Source organism: Peromyscus californicus, unplaced genomic scaffold, assembly GCF_007827085.1.
Source record: "Peromyscus californicus insignis strain IS unplaced genomic scaffold, ASM782708v3 Scaffold_5__1_contigs__length_169319896, whole genome shotgun sequence".
NCBI lineage: Eukaryota > Metazoa > Chordata > Mammalia > Rodentia > Cricetidae > Peromyscus > Peromyscus californicus.
The window spans coordinates 50112168-50135134 of record NW_026294573.1 but is presented as its reverse complement, the minus strand read 5'-3'; the positions used below and the strand labels follow the sequence as shown (position 1 = coordinate 50135134).

Genomic DNA, 22967 nt, shown 5'->3' with positions numbered 1-22967 from the left:
TCATTAGTATGTTGGTGTGGGATGGTCACCATCTTTGGCTTTACGAACATCGTGGGTTCTGATGCAGTATCTGTGCTTATAAACTATGTGGTGTAAGGCAAGGTAATGAATTCTCTGATAGGATTTGTGTCTGAGAGGCTTGGGGATTAGATCAGATCATGCACAGGCAGTCTGTGGCTTGCAATTGAAACTGAACTGTCGTATCCTCTAGTCCTTCAACATTTATTTAGTGGGGGAAGTTGATTGCTCTTCCCCTCCATGAAGATTCTTACATAAATAATGTAGTAATTTTTATATTCTTAAGAATTAGAAAATTATTTGTTTATTTTTGGTTACAATATGAAGTTTTGAGTCAGAAATCAAATGTCAAATTCAATATATTTATTGGCATTTTAATCTTGTTTCAAAGGCAAAATTTCCTGTTTCTTCTGTTGTTTAGCCAAGACCTTGGTAGGAGGAGAAAAGGGATCTTTTGCTTTTTCTCAGCCTCTATCCACTCTCCCCTTAGCAGTTCACAATTAGGAATGAGCGTTCCAGTGGGTCAGGCACTCAGAAACCGTCGGTGTTAGGAAAGACACAGCAATTCTATTCTGAGATTGACACCGCTCATCAAGGGGTGTGTGTAGGGATGCAGCATGCACAGCTGGGTGGTGTAGCCAGAGGCTGTGGGCTGCCTTCTCTCAACGAGGCCTCCTTGTTAGAGGAAAGAGAGTGAGGAGAGTTCAAATATGCCCGCTGGACACAAGTGCTCCAGTTCATGATGTTTCAATGGAGACAGAAATCTTCACCTATTCCGATTGCTCTAATCCTCTCTCCTGTCTTGCTTTCAGCTACACAAAGGGAGACCTAGACTTCACTTACGTCACCTCCAGAATTATCGGTGAGTGTCTCACGTTCTTTAGCGGCTCTTCAGTGCCATTCATCCTGACAGCAGATGGCTTTAACCCCGTTCTCTTTGGTTGTGACCTCTCCTAGTGATGTCCTTTCCTCTGGACAACGTTGACATAGGATTCAGGAATCAGGTTGATGACATCCGTAGCTTTTTGGATTCCAGACATCTCGACCACTACACAGTATACAACCTGTCACCCAAGTCTTACCGAACTGCCAAGTTTCACAGTCGGGTAAGGAATTTTCACCCCGGGGAAGGATTCTTGAGGACACTGTAGCATCACTATTTGCACGGTTGAGGGTATTTTTGCTTTTGGGAGATGTCCTTGGGGCCCTTGTCATAGGCGTATGAGCCAAGGAACTATGAAATCTGGCCCCTTCTAGCCACAAACTCTTGCTATGAAATATTCTGAATGTTTTGCTTAGGTGAAAATACTTACAAGAACATGTGCCTATCAATGAAACACCATTGGAGCCGGGGGCTCAAAGCATTTGTGGTTGCTTATGAGGCTCAACTTAAAAGCTGAACTAACGGCACAGGGTAATTAACTGCTGTTTTGCTGTAACACTAATGATGCCTTTGATCTTCCTCAATAAATCTACATGGATATCAGTAGTTAGACTGGTATAGACAGACTGTTTTTAAGAATAATATATTTTGGAGGCTGGCAAGATGGCTCAGAGGTTAAGACCATTGTCTGCTCTTCCAAAGGACCCAGGTTCAATTTCCATCACTCACATAGTGGCTCACAAGCAGCTATAATTCCAGGTCCTAGGGATCCAATACCCTCTCTGGCCTTAGAGGGCACTTCACTCACATAGTATACAGATATACATGCAGACAAAATGCTCAAAAGGTTAAATTAAAATAGTAATATACTTGTGACATCCTATAAATGAAGGATAGCATGAAGACATCTTTACGGTAGGATTGGTGATACCATCTATTGTATTTTGTAAATTAATTTTTCTATGAGACAAAGCCTTGCTACATATCCCTGGCTGGCTTGGAATTGTCAATATAGACCATACTGGTCTTGAACTTGCTATGAGACTGTTGTTTCTGTCTCTCAAGTTCCAGTATTATACACTTGCCCTTCCACACCTCACCTCAGTAATACAATTTCAAACACTGATAATGGAAAGGGCTGCAACCAACATTTATAAAGTTGGTTTTACACGGCATGGAGAAGTCTGCATGCAGCACCACACACAGCAGAACAGAAAAGGCCCAGAGACATGAGGAAACTTGCCCTAAACCATACAGCCAGCAAGTGGCTTTCTGCTTCTGTTTTTGACCATCAGCCTGGGCTGACATTGGAAAAGCTAGATCATCCTTTTTAATTTTAATTAGCCTTTTAAAGAAGTGTTTTGAACAAGGTAGAAGACTATTCTTAGTTTCAGTCTGGGCAGGGAACTGTGGGAGCTGGCTTAGGTTCGAGTCTGACATCATGCCTGATACTTTTGGCTTCTGAGTTCTTGACTGACTCATAAAATAAAGCTTTGCTGCTCTCAGTCTGTCTGTCTATCTGTCTGTCTGCCTGCCTGCCTGCCTCTCTCTTCTTATCTTAAAATGTTTGTGGCTTATCCTTTAGATATGATTGGTTCTATAACTTCATCTGGATCTATTAATAAATAGGAATGACTTTTTTGCATGGACATTAAGGAAGTGGAAGTTTGGGGCTGGTGAGATGGCTCAGTGGTAAAGGTGCTTGTTGCCAAACTTGACCTAAGTTCAATACCTGGAGCCCACAGAAGAAGGGAACTTTCACAAGTTGTGCTCTGACTTCTACACATGTGCCGTGGCATAGATGTGAGCACACACGTACACAAGATAAACAAATAAATGTTAAAAAAAAGTGAAGTTTGATTTTGGATATGCAAAGCAATGGACCCTCACTTTTATGCTAGAGCACATTTTTGCTTAAGGTTCTGGTTGCTCTTGAAAATCTGTGGGTTTAGTCTCCATCTGTCCAACACACAAAAGCATTGTTCCATGAACTCTCCCAAATCTCTTTCTGTCCTAACAGTCAACAAGATATGAAAGTTTATTAAGGATCTTTTCAACATGTTCTTAGAACATTCTTGAACTTCAGTGTACATCAGAATCATCTGGAAGGTTTGTTAGGCACCAACTTCTGCTTCAGTCAGATGGAAGTCGGGCAAGGAATCTGCATTTCTAACAACTTCCTGGGCACTTCTCCTGCCCTGGCTGTGGGGAATTCCTCTTTGAGAAGCACTCACAAGACCATCTGGAAGCTGGTATGACCTGTCGTCTCAGCACTTTGGAGGCAGAGGCAGGAGGTTAACAAATTCATGGCTAGCCTGGGCTACACATCAAGTTCAAGAACAGCCTGGGCTAAATAGCAAGACCCTATCTCAGACAGACAGATAGGCATGCAGGCAGGCAGACACCAACAGATAAACAAATAAAAACCATTTCAAAGTGGTTGGGTTGAAATTGTCATTCTGTTGATAAGAGTTTTACATGTCATTCTTTAAAATCTATCACAATAAACAAACCTTCCAACTGTTATTTCCTCTATCATATAATTCCAAGCAAGTGACCCTAAAACATTAATGGAGCCTGATGTTCTAATGGAATACAACTGTCTTTTTCTTATTGAGGAAGGGTCTTGCTGCATAGCCCAGGCTGGTCTTGAATTTTCATTCTTCCTGCTTTAGCTCCCAGGGGCTAGGATTGCACGCATGCAGCACTACCCTGAAAACATTTGGGGCTGAGTTTTCTCATTTGGAGACTAAGTGAATGACATTGTTTTCACAACTGAAGGACAATGGAATACCCCAAAGAGTGTTTCATAGAAATTTCATTTGCTTTTGGTATATCTGTGACAGCCTCAGTTTCCTACTGAAAGTAAGTAAATTTGTAAGATTGACAATAGAAGCATTTATACATATGAAGATAGGCTTGAGTAGCTTTTTTTCAATAGCCCCCTCTCTGTGTTGTGTGTGTGTGTGTGTGTGTGTGTGTGCAGGAACATGTGGAAACCAGAGGCTGATATCAGAGCATCTTCTCCAATTGCTTCTCCACCTTAGTTCTTGAGATATGGTCTTTCACTGAACCCAGAGCTTGAGGTCTCAGCTAGACTGGCTGGCCACTGAGCTTCTGAGACCTGTCATTCCTTCTTCTTAGTGCTGGGGTGATAGATGCATGCCACTGTGTTGAGCTTTTATATGGATCCAAACTCAAGTTCCCATTCTCGCACAACAAACACTTTACCCCCTGAGCCCTATACAGGTATTTATAAAGAAAGGCACCTAATAGTGTAACTAAAGCTCTTGCTACTGGTCTTAATTGGCAAAAGGGAAGCAGGGATTACATACTGAACATCTACCCTGGCCTGCTTTCACTTGCCCTAAGAGGAGCAGGGACCTTGTTTATTTTATTTGATATACAGGACAGTACCCAGCATGGCTAATAAATGTTTCCTAAAATAACAGATGTGCCAAGAAGTCTTAAACATTGTAGCTATAATGGAAATATTTGGTTCTTGCTGTCAAAGCACTTAAGCCTAGTTGGAGAGAGAATGCAGGGCGTTTTAAAGGTGAATGTTTTAAAGGTGGAGCCTGTGGAGGTGCTCAGTGCTGGGAGACAGGCATGTGGCTGGTCCTGAAAGCGGGACACACAGTGTAAGTGGAAGAAATGGTGTCATTTCCCTTGTAGGCAGAGTCAGAATGTGTCTTAGAAGGCTCATCATGAGGGCTCTGCTTCTTCCGCTTCATCATTCATTGTCCTTCATCACTAGAGTCTGTGTACCCGCCAGGGATGCACAAATGATGTATACACACATACATACACTCACACTCACACACAGTACTTTCGCATGAACTATACATTCTCTCTAAAAAGTCATCTGAACTACAGGCCCTCCACCTTTTCCTCTGCTGGTCTTTTTTCACTAAGGGGAGGTTTCACACCCCAGGCTTTTGTAATTCTTTCCCATACTGTGGGTGACATGGCAACCATAACATAACCCTTCCCTGAGAGTCCCAGCAGAGTTGGTCAAAATGGAACCGGATCTGCTGCTGACCTGCGTCTCTCAACGTTAGTTGCAGGAAGATGGTCCCCAAATCTGAGTGTTTCCCTCAGGCCTGGTTTTGATTTGGTTCATCTCTTTCCAAGGTCGTTGCCCATCCCTCCCAGCACTGGCTCTGTGAACTGATTGGCAGCTCATTGTCCCATACTTAATCTGTCTTCCTAGTTCTCAGTCTCCAGGCAATGAGGTCTAGAACCATGTCTTCCTGCTTCCAGGCTAGTGAAGGGTTAGATCTGCTCCTAAACCTCATTTTAATAAATGTAGGTATATTCTTCCGTAAAGGACATTGGAAATGGCATACTGCAGCATTGATGTTACTAACAGACTCATGGACTCTAGCTCTGTGTGAAACCTTAACTCTCTCGCATCCCCTTGATTATGTGGTTGAATTTCAGGTAGAGGTCATAGTGGTGGAGGCAGGTTGTAGCAGGAAGATTTTAACTTTTCTGAGGCTTTTCTTTCTATGTTTTGATGAACATCCATAGTTTTAAGCCATGTAAACTGATGTGAATCATGAGAAAATCACATAGCAGTTTTGTAGTATTTGCATAGGTGACAGGATGTAGCTACACAAGAAAGGAATTTTGTAGTCTCAAGTTAGTAAAAAAGTTGACCCAAAACAAGTATTGGCAAATAAACTCACATTGAAATCAAGGCACTAGAATATCCATTCAGGATTGCAAAGGAGGTAAAATTTTTTGATTATTATTTATAGAAAATATCTACCCTTGGGGATTAAAAGTATCAATTAAAGCCGGGTGGTGGTGGCGCACGCCTTTAATCCCAGCATTCGGGAGGCAGAGCCAGGCGGATCTCTGTGAGTTCGAGGCCAGCCTGGGCTACCAAGTGAGTTCCAGGAAAAGGCACAAAGCTACACAGAGAAACCCTGTCTCGAAAAACCAAAAAAAAAAAAAAAAAAGTATCAATTAAAAGCTGTCAATGGCATTTAAGAGAGCATAAGATGAATTGGCTAAGTCAAATATTATTCTTGAAAATTATTTATTTTGTTATGCTTATTTATATACTTTTGTGGGTTTTTATAAACCATGTGCATAGGTGCCTGTGGAAGCCAAAAGATGGCACTGGATGCCCTGGAACGGTAGTTACATATGGTTGTGAGCTGCCCAATGTATGTGCTAGGAACTGAACCTGGATCACCTGCAAGAGTAGTATATGCTCTTATGTTGAACCAACTCTAGCCCTAAGTCAAATATTCTTAATCTGAATGACAAACACTGATAGATACACTGTATATTTAGATTAATTGGTGGGCTGCAGAGAACTTAAACCAGGTGCTTGCACTTTTAAAAACATTATGGGAAAATGTATAGAGCAATGTTTCCATTTTAACCACTTAAGTATGTAATCCAGTTTATCTAATTGCACTCAGCAATGTTGTATAACCATCACCACTATCTAGATCCAAACCTTTTTTTTTAAATCATCCCAAGTGTTAACATTACCCCCCTCACCCCCCACCCCCGTGTGTGTGTGTGTGTGTGTGTGTGTGTGTGTGTGTGTGTGTGTGTGTGTGTGTGTGTGTGTTGGGTTTCTGCACAGGTTTGTACCTATGCCTTTTAATATCAAGAATCTTTGCATCACTCATCTCTTGGTAATACTGTAGGAAAATACAAAACTCTGGATGACTAGAGATCAGGTCTAACCTTGCCCAGTGTTCTGAAGTTCTGAGAATGCCAATCAGTGCTGCCCAGGCCCACTCTTCTCTGTCCACCTGTGATGGATGTTACTGGGAACGTCTTGCTAGCAGTATAGAAACCAGTCATCCAGTTGTTGTTTTTTTTTTTTTAAACTTCATGTGGATTATTTCCAAATCTTGTAGGACTTAGTTTTTGCCTTTGAAAACAGTCAGTGTTTTGAAGGTGCGTTAATGACTTGGATTCTTACAGGGCTCCTGACTGCGAGCCACTAGTTAACCATAGAGGCCAGGCAGTGCTGCACACACCTTTAATCCCAGCACTTGGGACCTCCTTTCTTCCAGAGCTCACTGAAGAAGTCCTTGTAGCTCCTGGCTATTTTTGCTTTGCTTTGAGGTTGCTGAGGAGGTGGCTGCAGAGGAGAGAACTTCCCACTTTCTCTCTTTGGCTCCATCCATGAGTGTCTGGACAGGAAACAGGAAGGTGGAAAGAGAGCCTGGACTGGGAGCCAGAGGCTCATATAGTGCAGTTATATAGCCTTTCGTGATCTGAATGTCTCCACCTAGGTAAAGTACAGCTACCACCTGACAAATGCATTATGGAGCTATTGTTAATAACCATAGCAGGGCATCACAGTAGAATTTGTTATTTTTATTGGGATGAGATCCTATAATATACACAGATTACAAGCTTTAAAAATACCTTAGGCTCATCTCTCAGTTGTGCCTTTTACTGAATAAGACATCCCACTGCTACTTGAACTCAGTTCTCTTTCCTATAAGATAAACATGGCAGCCAAGTGCTGTAGTGTTTGTCTTTAATCCCAGCACTAGAGAGGCAGAGGAAGGGGGATCTCTGTGAGTTCGAGGCCAGCCTGGTCTACAGAGCGAGTTCCAGGACAGAGAAACCCTGTCTTGAAACTTTCCCTTGTAAAAAAGATCATTATGACAATAACAGAACCTGTCTCACAAGTTCCCATCCTCCTTCCCTCCAGCCCTCTCTTCCTCCTCCTTCTCTTCCTCCTCCTTCCTCTTCCTCTCTTTATATCAAACCCAGGGCCTCATGTACGGGAGGCAAACATTCTACCAACTGAACACTATCCCTAATCTACACAAGCAGTCTTTTACTATGTGTTTCTTACCATTGTAAGAAAGAAATTTGATTAGTAGTGCCTGGCTTGGAGTAAGCACCGGGTAAGTGGTGACCAAGATTAACACTGGTAATAATAGAATATCACAATTGGTGACTGAAATACTCCTGTCTTCCATAAATGATGAACTGATCAGGAAACACCAGATAGGGTGTGTCAGTCTGATGCTCCACTTCACTGTTGACTCATGTGCTTAGCACACTGTGATGGTATTTGTGCTCTAACAAATAAAGCTTGCCTGGAGATCACAATGTGGAGCTAGCCACTAGTTAACCATAGAGGCCAGGCAGTGCTGCACACACCTTTAATCCCAGCACTTGGGACCGCATGCCTTTGATCCCAGTACTTGGGAGGCACACACCTTTAATCCCAGCACTAGGGAGGTGGAGACAGAAAGTGATATGGCTGAGTGGAGAGAGGAATATAAGGCAGGAGGAGACAGGAGCTCACCCCTTTCAGGCTGAGGAGTTATAGAGGTAAGAGGTGACTGTGGATGCTTTACTTCTCTTATCTTTCAGCATTTACCCTGATATCTGACTCTGGGTTTTTATTGTTAAGACCAGTTAGAATTCATGCTACAGCATACCACTTAGGAGATGACAATGCATGGCATCCAGCTTCAGCCCTGCAGTTGTCTTGACCTCTTCTTCTAGTACCATGGTGGGCCTGGAGCTGACATGATATCCTCTGATGCTCAGTGACTCCAGGAGTGTTCAGGGAGGTTGAAGATGCTGCAATGAAGTGTCACACAGTCTAGGATCATACTTACTGTACTGAGTGTGACCTAGAGCATCACAGAAAGCCTGGCACTGATCAGATTCCTAATTTGGTGGGGAAGTGTTTATGTCCTAATGTTTTTCCTCTTTTAGACAGAACATGTTTTTTAAAAAAATTCTAATTATGTGTTTGCCTAGTGCTATGTAATTATATATCAAGTAAAGATATAATTACAGAGCACTTTAAATTAATATTATTTGCTTGATTGATTTAATGATTCTAGGGCTGTTAGCCTATTGTGCTAAGAACAATTTAGCCAGCTTTTAGCTGAGATGCAGTTCAGATATTGACATGTGATGTGTGGGTGGTTAGCATACAGTTTTTAAAAGCTTTAAAAATATTGCCTCAGGAAAAAAATCTTATATTTTCACTTTGTTGTAATCTAAAAAAAAAATTTCCAACAAATTCAATCTGCCTGTTCATTCTTAAGCTATACATGTAGAGGCTGGATAGATGGCTCAGATTTAAGAATTCAGTGCTGAAGAGCACTTGCTGTTTTTTGTGGAGGGTCAGAGTTCATCTTCTAGCACCCATGTGGGACAGCTCATAACCTCTCAGCAACCCCAGCTCCAGGGGATCTTATGCCCTCTTCTGGCCTCTGTGTGTACTCACACACATGCACACATAGTGTAAATAAAAATGGAATAAGTCCTTTAAAAAGATATTAGACAAATCCTGTTGCAAAAAAAGTGATTGCCAAGTAGGATTTACTCCTTTAGTTTTTATTTGTTCGTTCCCCCAGCGGCAACCCACGGAAGACAGACACCCAAGAGTGAGGTCACAGAAAGGGGAAGCCATGCTTGCTTTTTCCATGGAACTCAGACAGAAGAGTCAGTCCAGCACAGCTGACATAAGTGTGCCCTCATCCTCACAACAATCCTCGACTACTCACTTGCTCTCAACCCCCCAAGAGAATGGAAGCTTGGGACAGTTAGTGCAGTGGGCAGTGGTGACTGCAACATGAAAACCCACCCTGAATCCGTAACTGTGCTGTCTTACTAACAAAAACTGGGATAGGTGAAAACAGGCCAAGACATGGATACGACCGTGATTGGCTCTATCTGTGAGGGTCAGCGAGAAGAGAACATTGAACTTGGGCTTCGAAGGGGTCATGAAGTTTTCCAAGGGAGAGAAACACCACAGACAGGAAGCAGCATCCACAGATATGTATTTTATAATCCCCCACAGCAAAATTCATTCTCCTAAATTTTCAACCATTTTATTTGGTAAGTCGTTTCTATTCCTTGAGAAAACATCGGTGGAGAGTGCAATTGGGAAGTGAACAGTGGACCGGGTAGCTCTGTTGATAGTTGTGCTGGTTAGAAGGTGTGAGTCACTGTGGAGTTTAAACTGGCAGGTTGAGCTGGCACCTCCTGGACCCTTGGGTAGTGATGTGAAGTGTTTCACACACTTTGTTTAACATGCCACATCTGTTGTTCCCAAAGGGTATAGAAAATTGGGTAACCTGGAAGTTCCGCTTCACCCACAGTCATTGTATAGAAAAAGGGCTGCAGATTAACAAAAAAAAAAAAAGAGCAGGCTGCCTTGGCAGACCAGAAAGGGAATTCCCACCTTTGCTTTTTGAAGTGAGCACACACAGATAATTTCCTGTTCATATTTTTATGAGTATTGTCTGGTGACCAGGAAAGGGCCAATCAGTGACAGTCCTTTCGCCGCCCTTCCCAGTGTCGAGCATAGGGAGCTGGAGGTGTTTGAGCTTTCCTAGGCCAGGTCTTTTTATACCACGTAGCACAGCTTGTTGACATCATTCCTTTGAATCTATTCCTCTATCTGGTCACTCAAGCCACAAACATGGGTGTCACCCTTAACACCTCTCTTAAGCACACTCCTCTGCACAGCCACTGCAGCCACATGAGCACTTACTAAGACTTCCCTTTTGTCTCCTGGGTGGCTGAGGTGGCTTTGTACCCCACTGCCATTGAGCTAAGGCGCCACCATCCCCTCCTCCACCTCCCCACCAGCTTACTGGCCCCCTAACTGATTCCTTTGCCTCCTTCTGTTGGAAAATGCAGATCCCAGAATGAGTCTTTTCAAATAGCCTCCTCTTCCTCCTCCTCCTGGTGTGAATGTATGTGTGTGTGTTTGGGGGGTGAGGTGGGAGCTGAGACTGACATTGAGTGTCTGTTGGCAAAGGGTCTCTTGATAGACCTGAAGCTCATTAGCTAGCTGGTCCAGGGGACCCTCTATCCTCTGGCTTTGCCTTCTGGCTGAGTTGGGCAATGGCTGATCAGTAGTTTTGTGGGTTCTAGGGACTAGATCCAGTTCTGGTCTCCATTCTTGTCCACAAACACTTGATCCATTGGGACATCTCCTCCATCCTCTTCTTTTTTTTTTTTTTTTGGTTTTTCGAGACAGGGTTTCTCTGTGTAGCTTTGCGCCTTTCCTGGAACTCACTTGGTAGTCCAGGCTGGCCTCGAACTCACAGAGATCCGCCTGGCTCTGCCTCCCGAGTGCTGGGATTAAAGGCGTGCGCCACCACCGCCCGGCTACATCCTCTTCTTTAGGCCTCCTGTGGTCTGCCCTGCACCCAGGCTCTTACCACACAGGCTCACTGTTTTCAGTCTGACCTCAGAGCTTTGCATTGGCAATGGCTTGGTAAAATAATGATTGCTAGAATTTATTGATCAACTTGTATGTGTCAGATACAAACTAAGCCCTGACAGTTGATTCTCCTGTAATACTGGCAGCTGTGGAAGTAGGTCCCCATCCACCACATTCTATGAAGAAAGAAAGGGTTAAAGATGTAAAGTTTACCCAAGTCTAAACTTCTTAATATTAGATAGACTAGTAAATATGTAGTCAGTCAGGGCACGTGCCGTGCACAGTGAGGTCATCCAGCCGGTGCTGCCAAAGCTAAATGATAATGCTCAAAAGACCTGGGCTTAACAGTGTGACTGTAGACAGCTCACCTCTGAGAGTCAATTTTCTCATCAACAAAAATGTCATCTAATCAATACTTGTCTTCTTTGATTGCCATATAGATCAGGCTAAGCAGTGTCATGGTGGGTCTCTAACACAGCCAATATATATGTTAAATGAAGACGGGAAATAGTTCCCCTGTGGAAAAAACTGAGACACTTAAGTCACCCTGGCTCACTCTGCAGGACTTTTCATGTTATAAGGAGAGCTTAGATGGACATAGAGACCACAGAATCTAAGAGAAACATCTAGAAGAAGGATAATAGAAACTGAAAAATATGGTCCCTAAGGCAATAAAAAATTGTCTAGTTAACTTAAAATGTATTTCTAGATGTGTTTTAATAACTTCAGTGATACAGAGTTATTTAATTAGAAACAAAACCAAAAAACTGTTGTATTAAGTCAGGTTATCCCACCTGTAATTCTATTACTCAGGAGACTGAGGCAGGAGGATAGTGGATTTGAGATCAGGTGGGCTATGTACTGAGACCATGTATTACCAAAATGACTGTGTGAAGCTTCTCTTTCTGCATCTAGATCCTTTTTCCAACTCTGCCTGTCTGCAATGAAAGCTCACAATGCTACCTCCATGAGTGGTGTAACTCATGATTTTGGAGATCTTAACAAATTATTACATTAAACGTGTCTTTCTGCATTTAGATACTGTTCCATACATGGAGAGAGGACAGGATGCCACTTCCGGAAGTTCTGTGTGATGCATACTTATGGAGATGAATTGATGGGAGAATTCATTTCCTCTCTCCATTTCTTTAGGTCTCGGAATGCAGCTGGCCCATCAGGCAGGCCCCGAGTCTACACAACCTGTTTGCTGTGTGTCGGAATATGTATAACTGGCTGCTACAGAATCCCAAAAATGTCTGCGTTGTCCACTGCTTGGTGAGTGTTCTTTGGTCCTTCTGTGGGTGGGGCTTTGGAGAAGTATGGACGGCTGGATCCAGAAGTGTGATGACATCCAAGCTCAACAGCATTTACTGAGCCTCTACTTAGAGGTAGAGCAATGCCAGGCAGGTAAAAATGAAGGAAGAGAAGAAATGATTTATTACTGTGAAAACCTGTTTTATTTGTGCCCCCCCCCCCCAGAGGAAAAGCAATTGAGGGAAGAATCTGTTATTCTTGGTGGTGTTTTATTTTGTTTTGAGATGAATTCCTACTACGTAGTCCAGGCAAGTCCTGAATTCATGGCAATCCTCCTGCCTCAGTTTCCTAAGTGATGGGATTACAAGTGTTTGTCACAGAACCTAGCTTTATTCCTGGCTTTATGTTTGAGTGAGAGTGGGAGAGGTCTGTGTTCACAGTCTGCATAATGCAGGGGTTCTAAAATGTGCCGAGTATCTTAAAAGAGGTAGGAAGAGAGTTGTGGATCCACGGGTACAAATGCACTGAGCTTTGCATGGATAAAATGGATAGAAACATGTTTAATTTCTCAACTAGTTGTATTAAAATAAAACTAAGAGAAAGTGACATTTACGCCCTTGTGAGTAGTTTTATGGTCCAGCTGTATTTCCAAATAATTCCCAAAGGATTTGTTGGCTTGGGTTCCCTACAGCTCCTTTCTCCAGCCCTTCTTCTCAGGCTTCTTAACTGTTTCTTAAAACCCAACTTCCAGCAAAATCTTTCTAAACCTTGGGTGTTTTCCACAGTGCAGATATCCTCACTGTGCATCTAAACATGACCTGTGGCATTTAATACATAGTGTCACCCAAGGCCGTTCCTTACTCATTCCCCACTGGACTGTCCTCTTTCGGGAAGAAACTTTCTTTGAACTTTGACACAAAAGATCTGAGCAAGTGGCTGTGGATATGAACACATCGAGCCCAAGCATAAGCACTGGAAATAGTCCATTCTGTCTACAAACATCAGTCGGTTTGTGTTGCTGTTTGTTGTTTTGTTTTGCTGAGGCACTGGATAACTTTCCCGTCCTTAAGAGCCAGCTGGCTGAAACAGAGAAGACAGTTGAAGAACCTTTTTATATTTCTGTTTCAACTCCCAAATACTTGGCAAGCCATACAGAACACTCGGTGTCTGTAAGCATTTCGCGTCAGAGGCTGCGGGGCTTGCCTTTTAGAGGCACAACGGTCACTCAAAGAACAGATTGCTTTTAGGGCCTAGGCAGCCTTAAGTGCATTGGAGATTTTCACTTCAATTTTTTTTTTCTAAAAGTTTAGAGAGGCTAGAGGCTTCCCAGCTCTCATAATACAATCACAATGAATTAAAAATTCAAGGCTTTGTGGATTCATCTGGGTACTTAATTGCTATGGTCACTGCAGTGACCAAAATCAAGGGACCTGGCATGCAGGTGGAGATGTTTCAATGGTGAGCATACTTACCGTGAACTGTTGGTCACCCTAAACCCCCCTTGTGGATCCCTGGCTTCTTGTCATCATGTACAAGTTCAAGAAAGCCATGAAAGAGGGCTGGGGAGGTGTCTCAATGGTTAAGAGTACTTGCTCTTCTTACAGAGGACCCAAGTTCAGTTCCCAGAACCCATGTCTGGTGGCTCATAACTGCTTGTAACTATAGCTCCAGTGATCCAATGCCCTCTCCTGACCTTAGGTACCAGGCATGCATGTGGTACACAAACACATATTCAGGGAAAACACCCATGCACATAAAAAAAATAAATTAAAACAAGAAAGATGACATGAAACGGGGCTGGAGAGATGGCTCAGTGGATTTCCTCTCCAAGGTGGACTTGGGTGCAGCTGCAGGCTCCAAGCATCCTACCTGTGTGATCACAGTGAAGCCCATGAAGAATCTCAGAGGCCTATGATCAGTGCCTGGAGGAGGTGCAGGCCAGCTGCCACCTTTGTGAAAGGCTTGGGCAGCAGTCCGGCACCTGTTACAGACTGCTGGCCAGTTACGGGTAGCTACAAAGTTCAGAACATCTCCCTGACTCCCCGAGGTGTGGGTTCTTCCCTAGGCGGCATCAGCAGCTGTGCTTGGAGGCAGACCCATCATCTTTCCAGTCAGTGCCATTTCTTATGGAGCTTAAATTAAGACAGTTCCAGGGATGTGAGGTGTAAGTAAATCCTAGGGCAGGGGGGCGGGCGGTAAGAATAAAAACTCTATGAAGAGGAAGAAAAGAGTCGACAAAGGACCGCTGTCTGACAGGATGTTCTTAGCATCACTTATAAAGGATATGTATAAATGAGTCAGGAGGGCTTGACTAGGCTGGGGAAAGGAATGGAAGCTATGCATTAGCCCTTCAGTGCCCTCCTGGGCATATCACAGATTTATTTAAAATAATAAGCCTACACTAGTCCTTTAGTAAAAAGTAAAACTTTTTAAAAAGACCTGTGTGATAGATACAATGAGCAGACATACAGCTAAGAGCTATGATCCATTAAGAGTGGCAGGGAGGCTACGTTCTGGAAAGAGTGATGAGTAAGGAAAGTGTTTTTCATCCCCCACCCCCTTTCTATGTTCAGAACAGGGACAAGAAATTATGGAAGCATGTAGTGTAGTTCTAACTCCTTTACTCCATCTTCTCTGCAGGGGAACAAATGTCAGGCTAGCAGGGACAGCTGATGAGATCAAGTATTGAGGTAGTAGGATATACAGCCTTGTACTGCCCCAAACTGGCCCATTTTCAGGACTTCAATCCTGTGACAAATCCTGACAGCACGTGGAGAAACAGCTATGGGTTCCCCATGTTCTGTGGGAAAACACGAAGAAGAGGTGCTGGGGGAGTAAAGAGAATGCCCCACCCAAAAGATGGAGGGGGTTGATCCTGCGGGACTATGGGTCCCCAGGAATAAGTCAAATGAATCTACACATATAACTTAAAACTCTTAGAAAAAAGAGAAGCCCATGGGCTCAGCTGAGTGCAAGGATCAAACCAACTAAACATTTTGCAGTCAGGCAAGTAGACTACTCGGGAAAGTTTATGGAGTTCCAGCTTCAGAGTTCCAAATTTCTTTGGGTTAAAAGGAAGTAACCTGGGATGAGTTATTTGATTTTCAGCTGGGTTATGACTGAATATCTGCTTGGAGCAGTGGGTGATTAATAGACCAACATCCTCGTGGGTGAAAGCTTTCTTTGATTATGCTTAAAAAGTCAACAGCTTAGATGAAAATATGGAAAGCAAGCTTTATCAGTTTTCTTAGAGTTGGGATGGTCCCAGAATGAACTTGTATTTGAAATGTTCTAGTGAGCTGGAGACATGGCTCAGTGCTTAAAAAGATACGTTCTTACAGAGCGCTGGAGTTTGGTTCTCAGCACCCACATCAGGCAGCTCACAACTTCTATAACTAACTCTGGGCACGTGGACATCTTCTGGTCTCTGCAGGCATCTGTATACACACACACACACACACACACACACACACACACACACACACACACACACACATACTCACAATTTTTTGAAAAAAATTCTAAGTTTGGTTGTTTAACAGAAATAATGTGAAACATAGGATCAGTGTGTAGCTAGATCTAAAAGGAAATTAAGCATAGCTGTCTATCTTAGTTAGGGTTTCTATTGCTACGGTAAAACACCATGACAAGAATCAACTTGGAGGAAAGTGTTTATTTCAGATTACAGTTAGTTCCATATCACAGTCTATCACTGTGGAAAGTCAGGGCAAGAACTCAAACAGGGCAGGAACCTGGAGGCAGGAGAGATTCAGAGGCCATGAAGAAGGGCTCTTTAGTGGCTTGCTCCATGGCTTGTTCAGCCTACTTTTTATGGCACCCAGGCCCACCAGCCCACAGGTGGCATCACTCAAAGTATGCTGGGTCCTCCCATATCAACCATTAATCAAGAAAATTGCTCCACAGGCTTGTCCATGGGCCAGTCTGGTGGGGGACATTTTCTCAATTGAGGCTTCTGCTTCCCAAACGACTAACTTCTGTAAACTGACATAAAACTAACCAGCCCATATGAGGTTAGCAGGTCATTTGAGAAAGAACTAGGTGTTAAGGGACTACAACGTTCAATATGAGCATGTATACCGTGACAAGAGGCATTTGTACTAGTGTGGCCTGGAGTTGGGTTAATCAAAGTAGAGTGTCCACACTAAGGCAAGTAATGTCTCTTCTCCAGTTCGGCCAGAGCTCATTCTATGCCTTGCTTCTGTGTGGGCAGTACACTGAAGACTGAAAGGTTAGGTATGTTCAGAGATGTGCGTTCCAAGTGCTAACGTCTTTTAGAATGGGATTCCAAAGCAGGAAGAATTGCAGGGATTGGGCTGGCTTTAATCTGGAATCAGAAGTGCTGATGGAATGGGACGGCGTTTCCGATATGTGAAGGGCTGCCTGAGGAAAAGGAGTGGGTTTCTTTCTTCCTGGAAGGAAGAATAAAGATAGGTTGACTAGAAGCGGTAGAAGAAAAGTTGGGTGTGGTGGCCCGCACCTTTAATTCCTAGCACTTGGTGGACAGAGCCACATGGGTCTTTGAGTTGAGGCTAATGGGTTCTGTTTACACAGTCAGTTCCAACCAAGGCTACATAGTGAGACTGTCTGAAAAAAACCAAAGAGATCGTGGAGGAGCAGACTTTAACGCAAAACACATAATAGGAAACAGTTGGTAAAACTTGAAGTCGAAGTGGCTTTTACTTATTCTAGGAGAGGCTTAGTTACCATCCGTCAGCTGGGTTTCTGGATGTTGTAACAAGGAAATCATAGACTGAGTGACTTAAATGGTAGAAAGTTTGTTTCTCATGGAGAATGTTTAAGCCCAGCTTAGACTGTTTGCAGATTTAGTAGATCTGCCTCCTTCCCAGGTGACACATAGCTGTCCTCTCCCAGAAAGGGAGAGGACAGAGAAAGAATTCATAAGGGCCTGTCCCTCAAGACCTAATTATACCAGAACCCCAATCTCCAGTCCCAATGCCCTTACATTATGAATTAGTATTTCAATACATGAATTCCAGAAGGAGACAATCAGTTCATAATACATTGATTTGTACAATGAATGAAGTTTTTTGTATTAATGAACGTACAGTTTGGGTGGAGAACATATACTGCATGTTCCAAAGGTAGCATCTAACCCTGGGCTCTTCATTCCCACTATTCATTACAATACCTCGAGTCTAGAGTTGTTCGAGTTCTCAGAAATCATATGCAAGTGGAATTTCTTTTGCTGAGCCTCTTGGGTGAACACAGAGTCAGTTTTATCTTAAGAAAAGTTTTTCCTTGCTGCTTTCTGATTTCACGTCTGGGACAGATTTTTGGTCTTGAACAATTCCGAAGTGAAAGGCATCCATAATTAGGGGATGCCTCTGTTTTTTCTCTTCTCTGCAAGAGGCTTTCCCCAGATGTGATGTTTCTGACGAGTTTGTGGGTCTTCTTTGACAGGATGGACGGGCTGCGTCTTCAATTCTGGTTGGTGCTATGTTCATTTTCTGTAATCTCTACTCCGCTCCTGGCCCCGCTGTTCGATTGCTCTACGCAAAGCGACCGGGAATTGGACTATCCCCGTCCCACAGGAGGTACAGTAATGGAGGTGCAGGGCGTGGTTTAAGTGGTGCCCGGTACTGTGGAAGTTTCGCCTCGTGGGAGCTCTCATCCAAATTCTTCTAATTGATCTGGTGTTATCCTGAACCTTGATGACAATTAAAATGGATGAGAATATTGAATTTCATGCAGGTTCATGAACCCTCACTTGAAAGTCTGTGATTTTAAAACTAAAAGAAAACTAAAAAAAAAAAAATGCTATTGTTTACTTAATGGAAAAAAATAAAAATAAAAAGGAAAGGTCATGACTGTTTCTAGGTATGGTGGAGGAGAAAGTTTATTGTAGATAAAAGGGAGAGCATAGCCAGAGGCAGAGACTTCTGGGAGAGTCCAGAGAGGCATGACCAGATTGAGGGGGGCCATGTGGGGAGAAGGGGAGGGAAATGAAGAGAAGAAAGGGGAACCAGGTGCAGCAGCCGAGAGGGCAAAGGTACAAAAGGGGCTAGGTAAGTACAAAGTGGCTGTATTATATAGGGAAGAGCCTTTGGGGGAAGGACAGCTGAGCCCCCGGGCTGGAGGATTCAAGGGGTAGCGGGTGGGATATGCTGGCTCTATCCTGTAACAGGTAGGGACTGAGGGATCCTGGGAGAACCTGGTGGCCTGGTCCTCTGTATGTTACACAGGCACCTCAGCCATTTGTCCTGGGGTTGGGGACTTAACATTTACTCTCCTCCTTTAAGAGGAGAGGGAACATGAGTGTGAACCGGACCTAGAAGGCTGCGCTAACTCCAGTCTAGAAATACCCACTGAATGTAGCCTGACCATCCTCTCCAGTCTGAGCTTTATTAAGATGCAATGGTGATCATTGCATGAAAATGCAAAATTGTAGAGAGAGTATGTGTTTTAAAGCTGAGTTTTTCTTATGGCTGAGACATGGAGGTTTAATAGATAGGTATAGATTATAACAATGTGAAAGTGGCTTTTAAAAGGAAGCCTATTTTTAGGTAGCTGATTTATTTTCTTCCCTAGAGTTAGAATTAGTTTCTTGGTTCTTACTTAAATTTCATCTCCTCACATCTTTGGATAAAATTCCCGATAATACATTCTAAAGTTTACCCAAATCTTCCTTGGCTGCCATGCTTATTCTGCTAGATATAATAGGAATAGATGTCCACATATCGGGCTAGCATTAACGCTTCTGACGAGTAAACACTCTGCTATCAGTCCAGCATGTCAATGGAAACAAGCTCTCTCTCATTTACAAAAAGAGTTATCATTTTTATGTCATGTATATGGGTGTTTTGCCTACATGTATGTATGTACTACAAATACATGCATGCCCTGGTGCCTTTGAGGCCCGAAGAGGGTGGAAGATCCTCTTGAACCTGAAGTTACAGAGTGGGTGAGCAACCATACGGATGCTGGGAACCAAACCTGGGTCCTCTGAAAGAGCAGCAAGTGCTCTTAACCACTGAGCCATGGCTCCAGCTCTGATTCACAAGCTTTCTTTATTGTTTGCATTCCTCCTTGGTGGTTAATGTTAAGGAATGTGCAGAATACATTTTTACTGTAATTTGATTTACAAAGACAAACTTCCCAGCAGAAATGGTCTAATCCTCCTGCTACAATGGGCTCACAGAATGGTGGTCTTCTGTTTCAGGTACTTGGGCTACATGTGCGACCTACTTGCAGACAAGCCCTACCGCCCTCACTTCAAGCCACTGACGATCAAGGCGATCACTGTCAGCCCAATTCCCTTCTTCAATAAGCAGAGAAATGGGTGTCGCCCATACTGTGATGTACTGATTGGAGAAACTAAAATATACTCAACATGCACAGATTTTGAACGAATGAAGTAAGTCCCAATGTTTTCTCTTCTTGCATGCTTAATTCCTGTGTAAGTGGGATTCTTCCTGCTTATTACTGTGATTTTTTTTTTTTTAAAAGCCCAACATCAAAGATAAGCACAGCTGAATCCAAGGACTTTTCTCCTTTATACACAGTGGTACTGTGTTCTGAAGGACAGTGCTTGGGTGTCCAGATGATAGGGGTGGGTGGTCACAGAGGACCTGGACATGTAAAAAGGAGACTCAGTGATTTGGATAGATGACTGTCCTAGTTACTTTTAAATTGATGTGACGAGACACCATGACCAAGACAACTTAGAGAAAAAAGAGTCTATGCGGGATTATGGTTTCAGATGGTGAGTTCATGACCATCATGTGGGGAGGATGGGAACAAGCAGGCAGGCAGGCAGGCAGTGTGCTGGTGCAGTAGCTGAGAGCTCACAGCTTGCCACAATGATCAGGAGCCAGACAGAGCTAACTGGAAATTATAGGGTGGGTTTTTGAATCCTTAAGCCTGCTCCCAGTGATGCACCTCCTTCAATAAGGCCACACCTCCTCCAATAAGGCCACACCTCCTAATCCTTCCCAAACAGTCCCACTCACTGGGAACCAACTGTTCAAATACATGAGCCAGTGGGGCCAAGTCTTGTTCAAACCACCATAATAATGATGTGCGTAAAGTACTTATATGATCTGTAAAGAAGAGCATGCACCACTCGGAAGTCCTTGGGATTTAGGAGACAAGGGAGTGGCTGGCAACACAACCTAGACTTAGTTGGCAATAGGTTAATCTAGGAGTCAGAATTCTAGACCCTGGGAGAGTATGATATTTCTCTTTCTATTCTGACCTTGGTTGGATTTTACTGAATGAGGCATGGTGATTTGAGGAAAACAAGATCTGTCTAGAAGTCCAGAGGAGATGGAGAGAGAGGGCCTACATCGGGTCAGTGCTCTACCAGCCCAGAAACACTCTGCATCTGGTCCACACTGCCTGCCTCCCTACCTCTGCACAAGACAGGAAGTAGTTTCTTGGTCCAAGTCTGGGCAAACAGGTCCCTTAGAGCCATTAAGGTGCATTCCTGTCTGTGAGGGTACCAGACTGTGGACACTTTCATGGTCTATTCTGATCTCCGTTTAAAGAGAGTACCGTGTCCAAGATGGGAAAATCTTCATCCCCCTGAACATCACAGCCCAAGGAGATGTCATTGTGTCCATGTACCACCTGCGGTCAACCATCGGGAGCCGGCTGCAGGCTAAGGTAAGCTTCAGGAGGACTCAGACTGTGAACCCACCGGAATTTGTAGTGTGAGCATTGCTGGGTCTTTTCTCTATATCACTTTGGGCTTGATTGACTTGTGAGTTTCGAGTGAGAAAGACCCTTAAAACCTGCTGATGTCCGTCTTCTTCATCACTGCAGGAAGGAATGGAGATTGAGGCAGGTTGTAACTTAATACACAATCATGGGTAGACAGCCCCAGAACCTCAACAAGCCACATTCTTGAGAAGCTGAGTCTTTTGTTTAGTGCTGTGTTGAGGGGATCACTATAAAGTGAGGGATTTCAACTAAGCATGTGTATAGTTAAGAATTTTTCCCACCAAGAGATGGCTCAGCAGGTAAATGGTCTTGCCACCAAGCCTGATGACCTGAGTTCGATTCCCAGGATGCCTCCCCCAAATGCAGTGGTTTTTAGTGTATCCAAAAGGTGTTGCTCCTGTTAGAATTCTCTTACTTAAGAATGTTTTTTTCATTAAAAGAAACCTTGACCCATTAGCAGTCACTCTTCATCCCTCCTTTCCTGCTTGCCTTCTGACCACTGTGAATCTTTTTTCCTGCTTCTTCAGACTTTCTTATTTGGGAACATTTCATATAAATGGAGTCGTACACTATGTGGTCTATTTGGGTAGCTTTTTTCACTCAGTGTAATATCTTGGAGGTTTATTTGTGTTTTAGCATGTATCATCAGTATTTCATTCTTTTATATCGTTAAGTAGTGTTCCATTGAATGGATATACCCCATTTACTGATTCTCCATGTTTAGATTATTTTTACTCTTTGGTTGTTAGGAAAGTTGTTGCAAGTAGTTATATCTTAATCAATCAAATATTTGCTAAGATCACATATTCCGTCCATCGCCTAGGTGTTTTGGATTAGCAAAAGTAATATTGTATTCTTAGCTTTACAAAACTGACCTGAGGAGGGGGCAAGTCAAACATACATGAATATCCACTGCTGTATCAGAGGACAGAGGGGGTGCTGTCATTGGAATAGTTTGTTTTAGCTAGTAGTGATCAGGCAGACTATGGAGGTGGGCCTTGAAGGATGAGTTTGTTGAGTTGGAGAAGGACACCCTGGGATGAAAGAATATATAAAGACATGGGACATCAGTGGGTAAGGAATTGACTTGCTCTTCTGGAGTAGAGAAACTAGAAATGAAGCTGGGAGTTCATTTAATATTCATTTTCCACAAAGAATTGTATAAAGAACCAATGGAAGGTACCAGCCCCCAAACCCAATTTTTGGTGCGGACTCCCTTTTTCTCCTACTTATCATGCTTCTTGCACATATTTTTAGGTGACCAACACACAGATATTCCAGCTCCAGTTTCATTCTGGATTTATACCACTGGACACAACGGTTTTAAAGTTCACTAAGTAAGTGATGCATGGCCTGAGGTTGTTGCCAGCATAACCAGGAAGCCCTGATTGTCTGTAGCAGCATGTTGCCACCTCCAAAGTCCTACACTGTGGACTGTTGAGTGTGGTTTCACTGCATAGAGAAGCTGCATGCATTTGAAATTCTTCAGTTGAGTATGGTTGGTCTTAAGAAGAAGTGGATATGGACCACAGAGTTAACTAGAACGGCCTAAAGTTCCATGTTAGGGAACAAAGGATTATGACCTCAATCCTCTGTGTTTGTGGATGCTTATGCCCAACAGGAATGACAGTTTAATTCCTGGGATGGCATAAACAGTGGCCTCTCTTATGGGTTGTCTGGCTATAGCACTGTGAAAGAGGTTCTGGGGAAACCAGCTGCACCAAATATTGACCTGAGGTTGCTATAACATAATGTGGATGCAGATCTTAGGGTGTGACTGAATCTGGAGTGGTGGGTGGTTGCTGGATCCAGAGACAGGGAGCTATGAAGGATTCAGGGGTTCAGGCTGAGAAGGTAGCTTTGGGTCTGTCTCATTATTTTGATGACCCATTTAGCCATGCCAGTATATACTGGCCA

The 22967-nt window shown here is 43.3% G+C and overlaps 1 protein-coding gene across 7 annotated transcripts in view; it reads left to right on the top strand.

Annotated features, from left to right (window-relative positions):
* The window catches only part of Dnajc6 (DnaJ heat shock protein family (Hsp40) member C6), a 164123-nt gene that overhangs the window by 115375 nt on the left and 25781 nt on the right, over positions 1–22967 (top strand). For all 7 annotated transcript variants that reach the window (XM_052718041.1, XM_052718044.1, XM_052718046.1 and 4 more), the window contains 7 exons: positions 831–880; positions 976–1124; positions 12246–12368; positions 17790–17923; positions 19549–19743; positions 20876–20993; positions 22308–22387. In XM_052718041.1, the coding sequence (XP_052574001.1) occupies positions 831–880; positions 976–1124; positions 12246–12368; positions 17790–17923; positions 19549–19743; positions 20876–20993; positions 22308–22387 (849 nt within the window). The remainder of the gene's footprint in view (positions 1–830; positions 881–975; positions 1125–12245; positions 12369–17789; positions 17924–19548; positions 19744–20875; positions 20994–22307; positions 22388–22967) is intronic.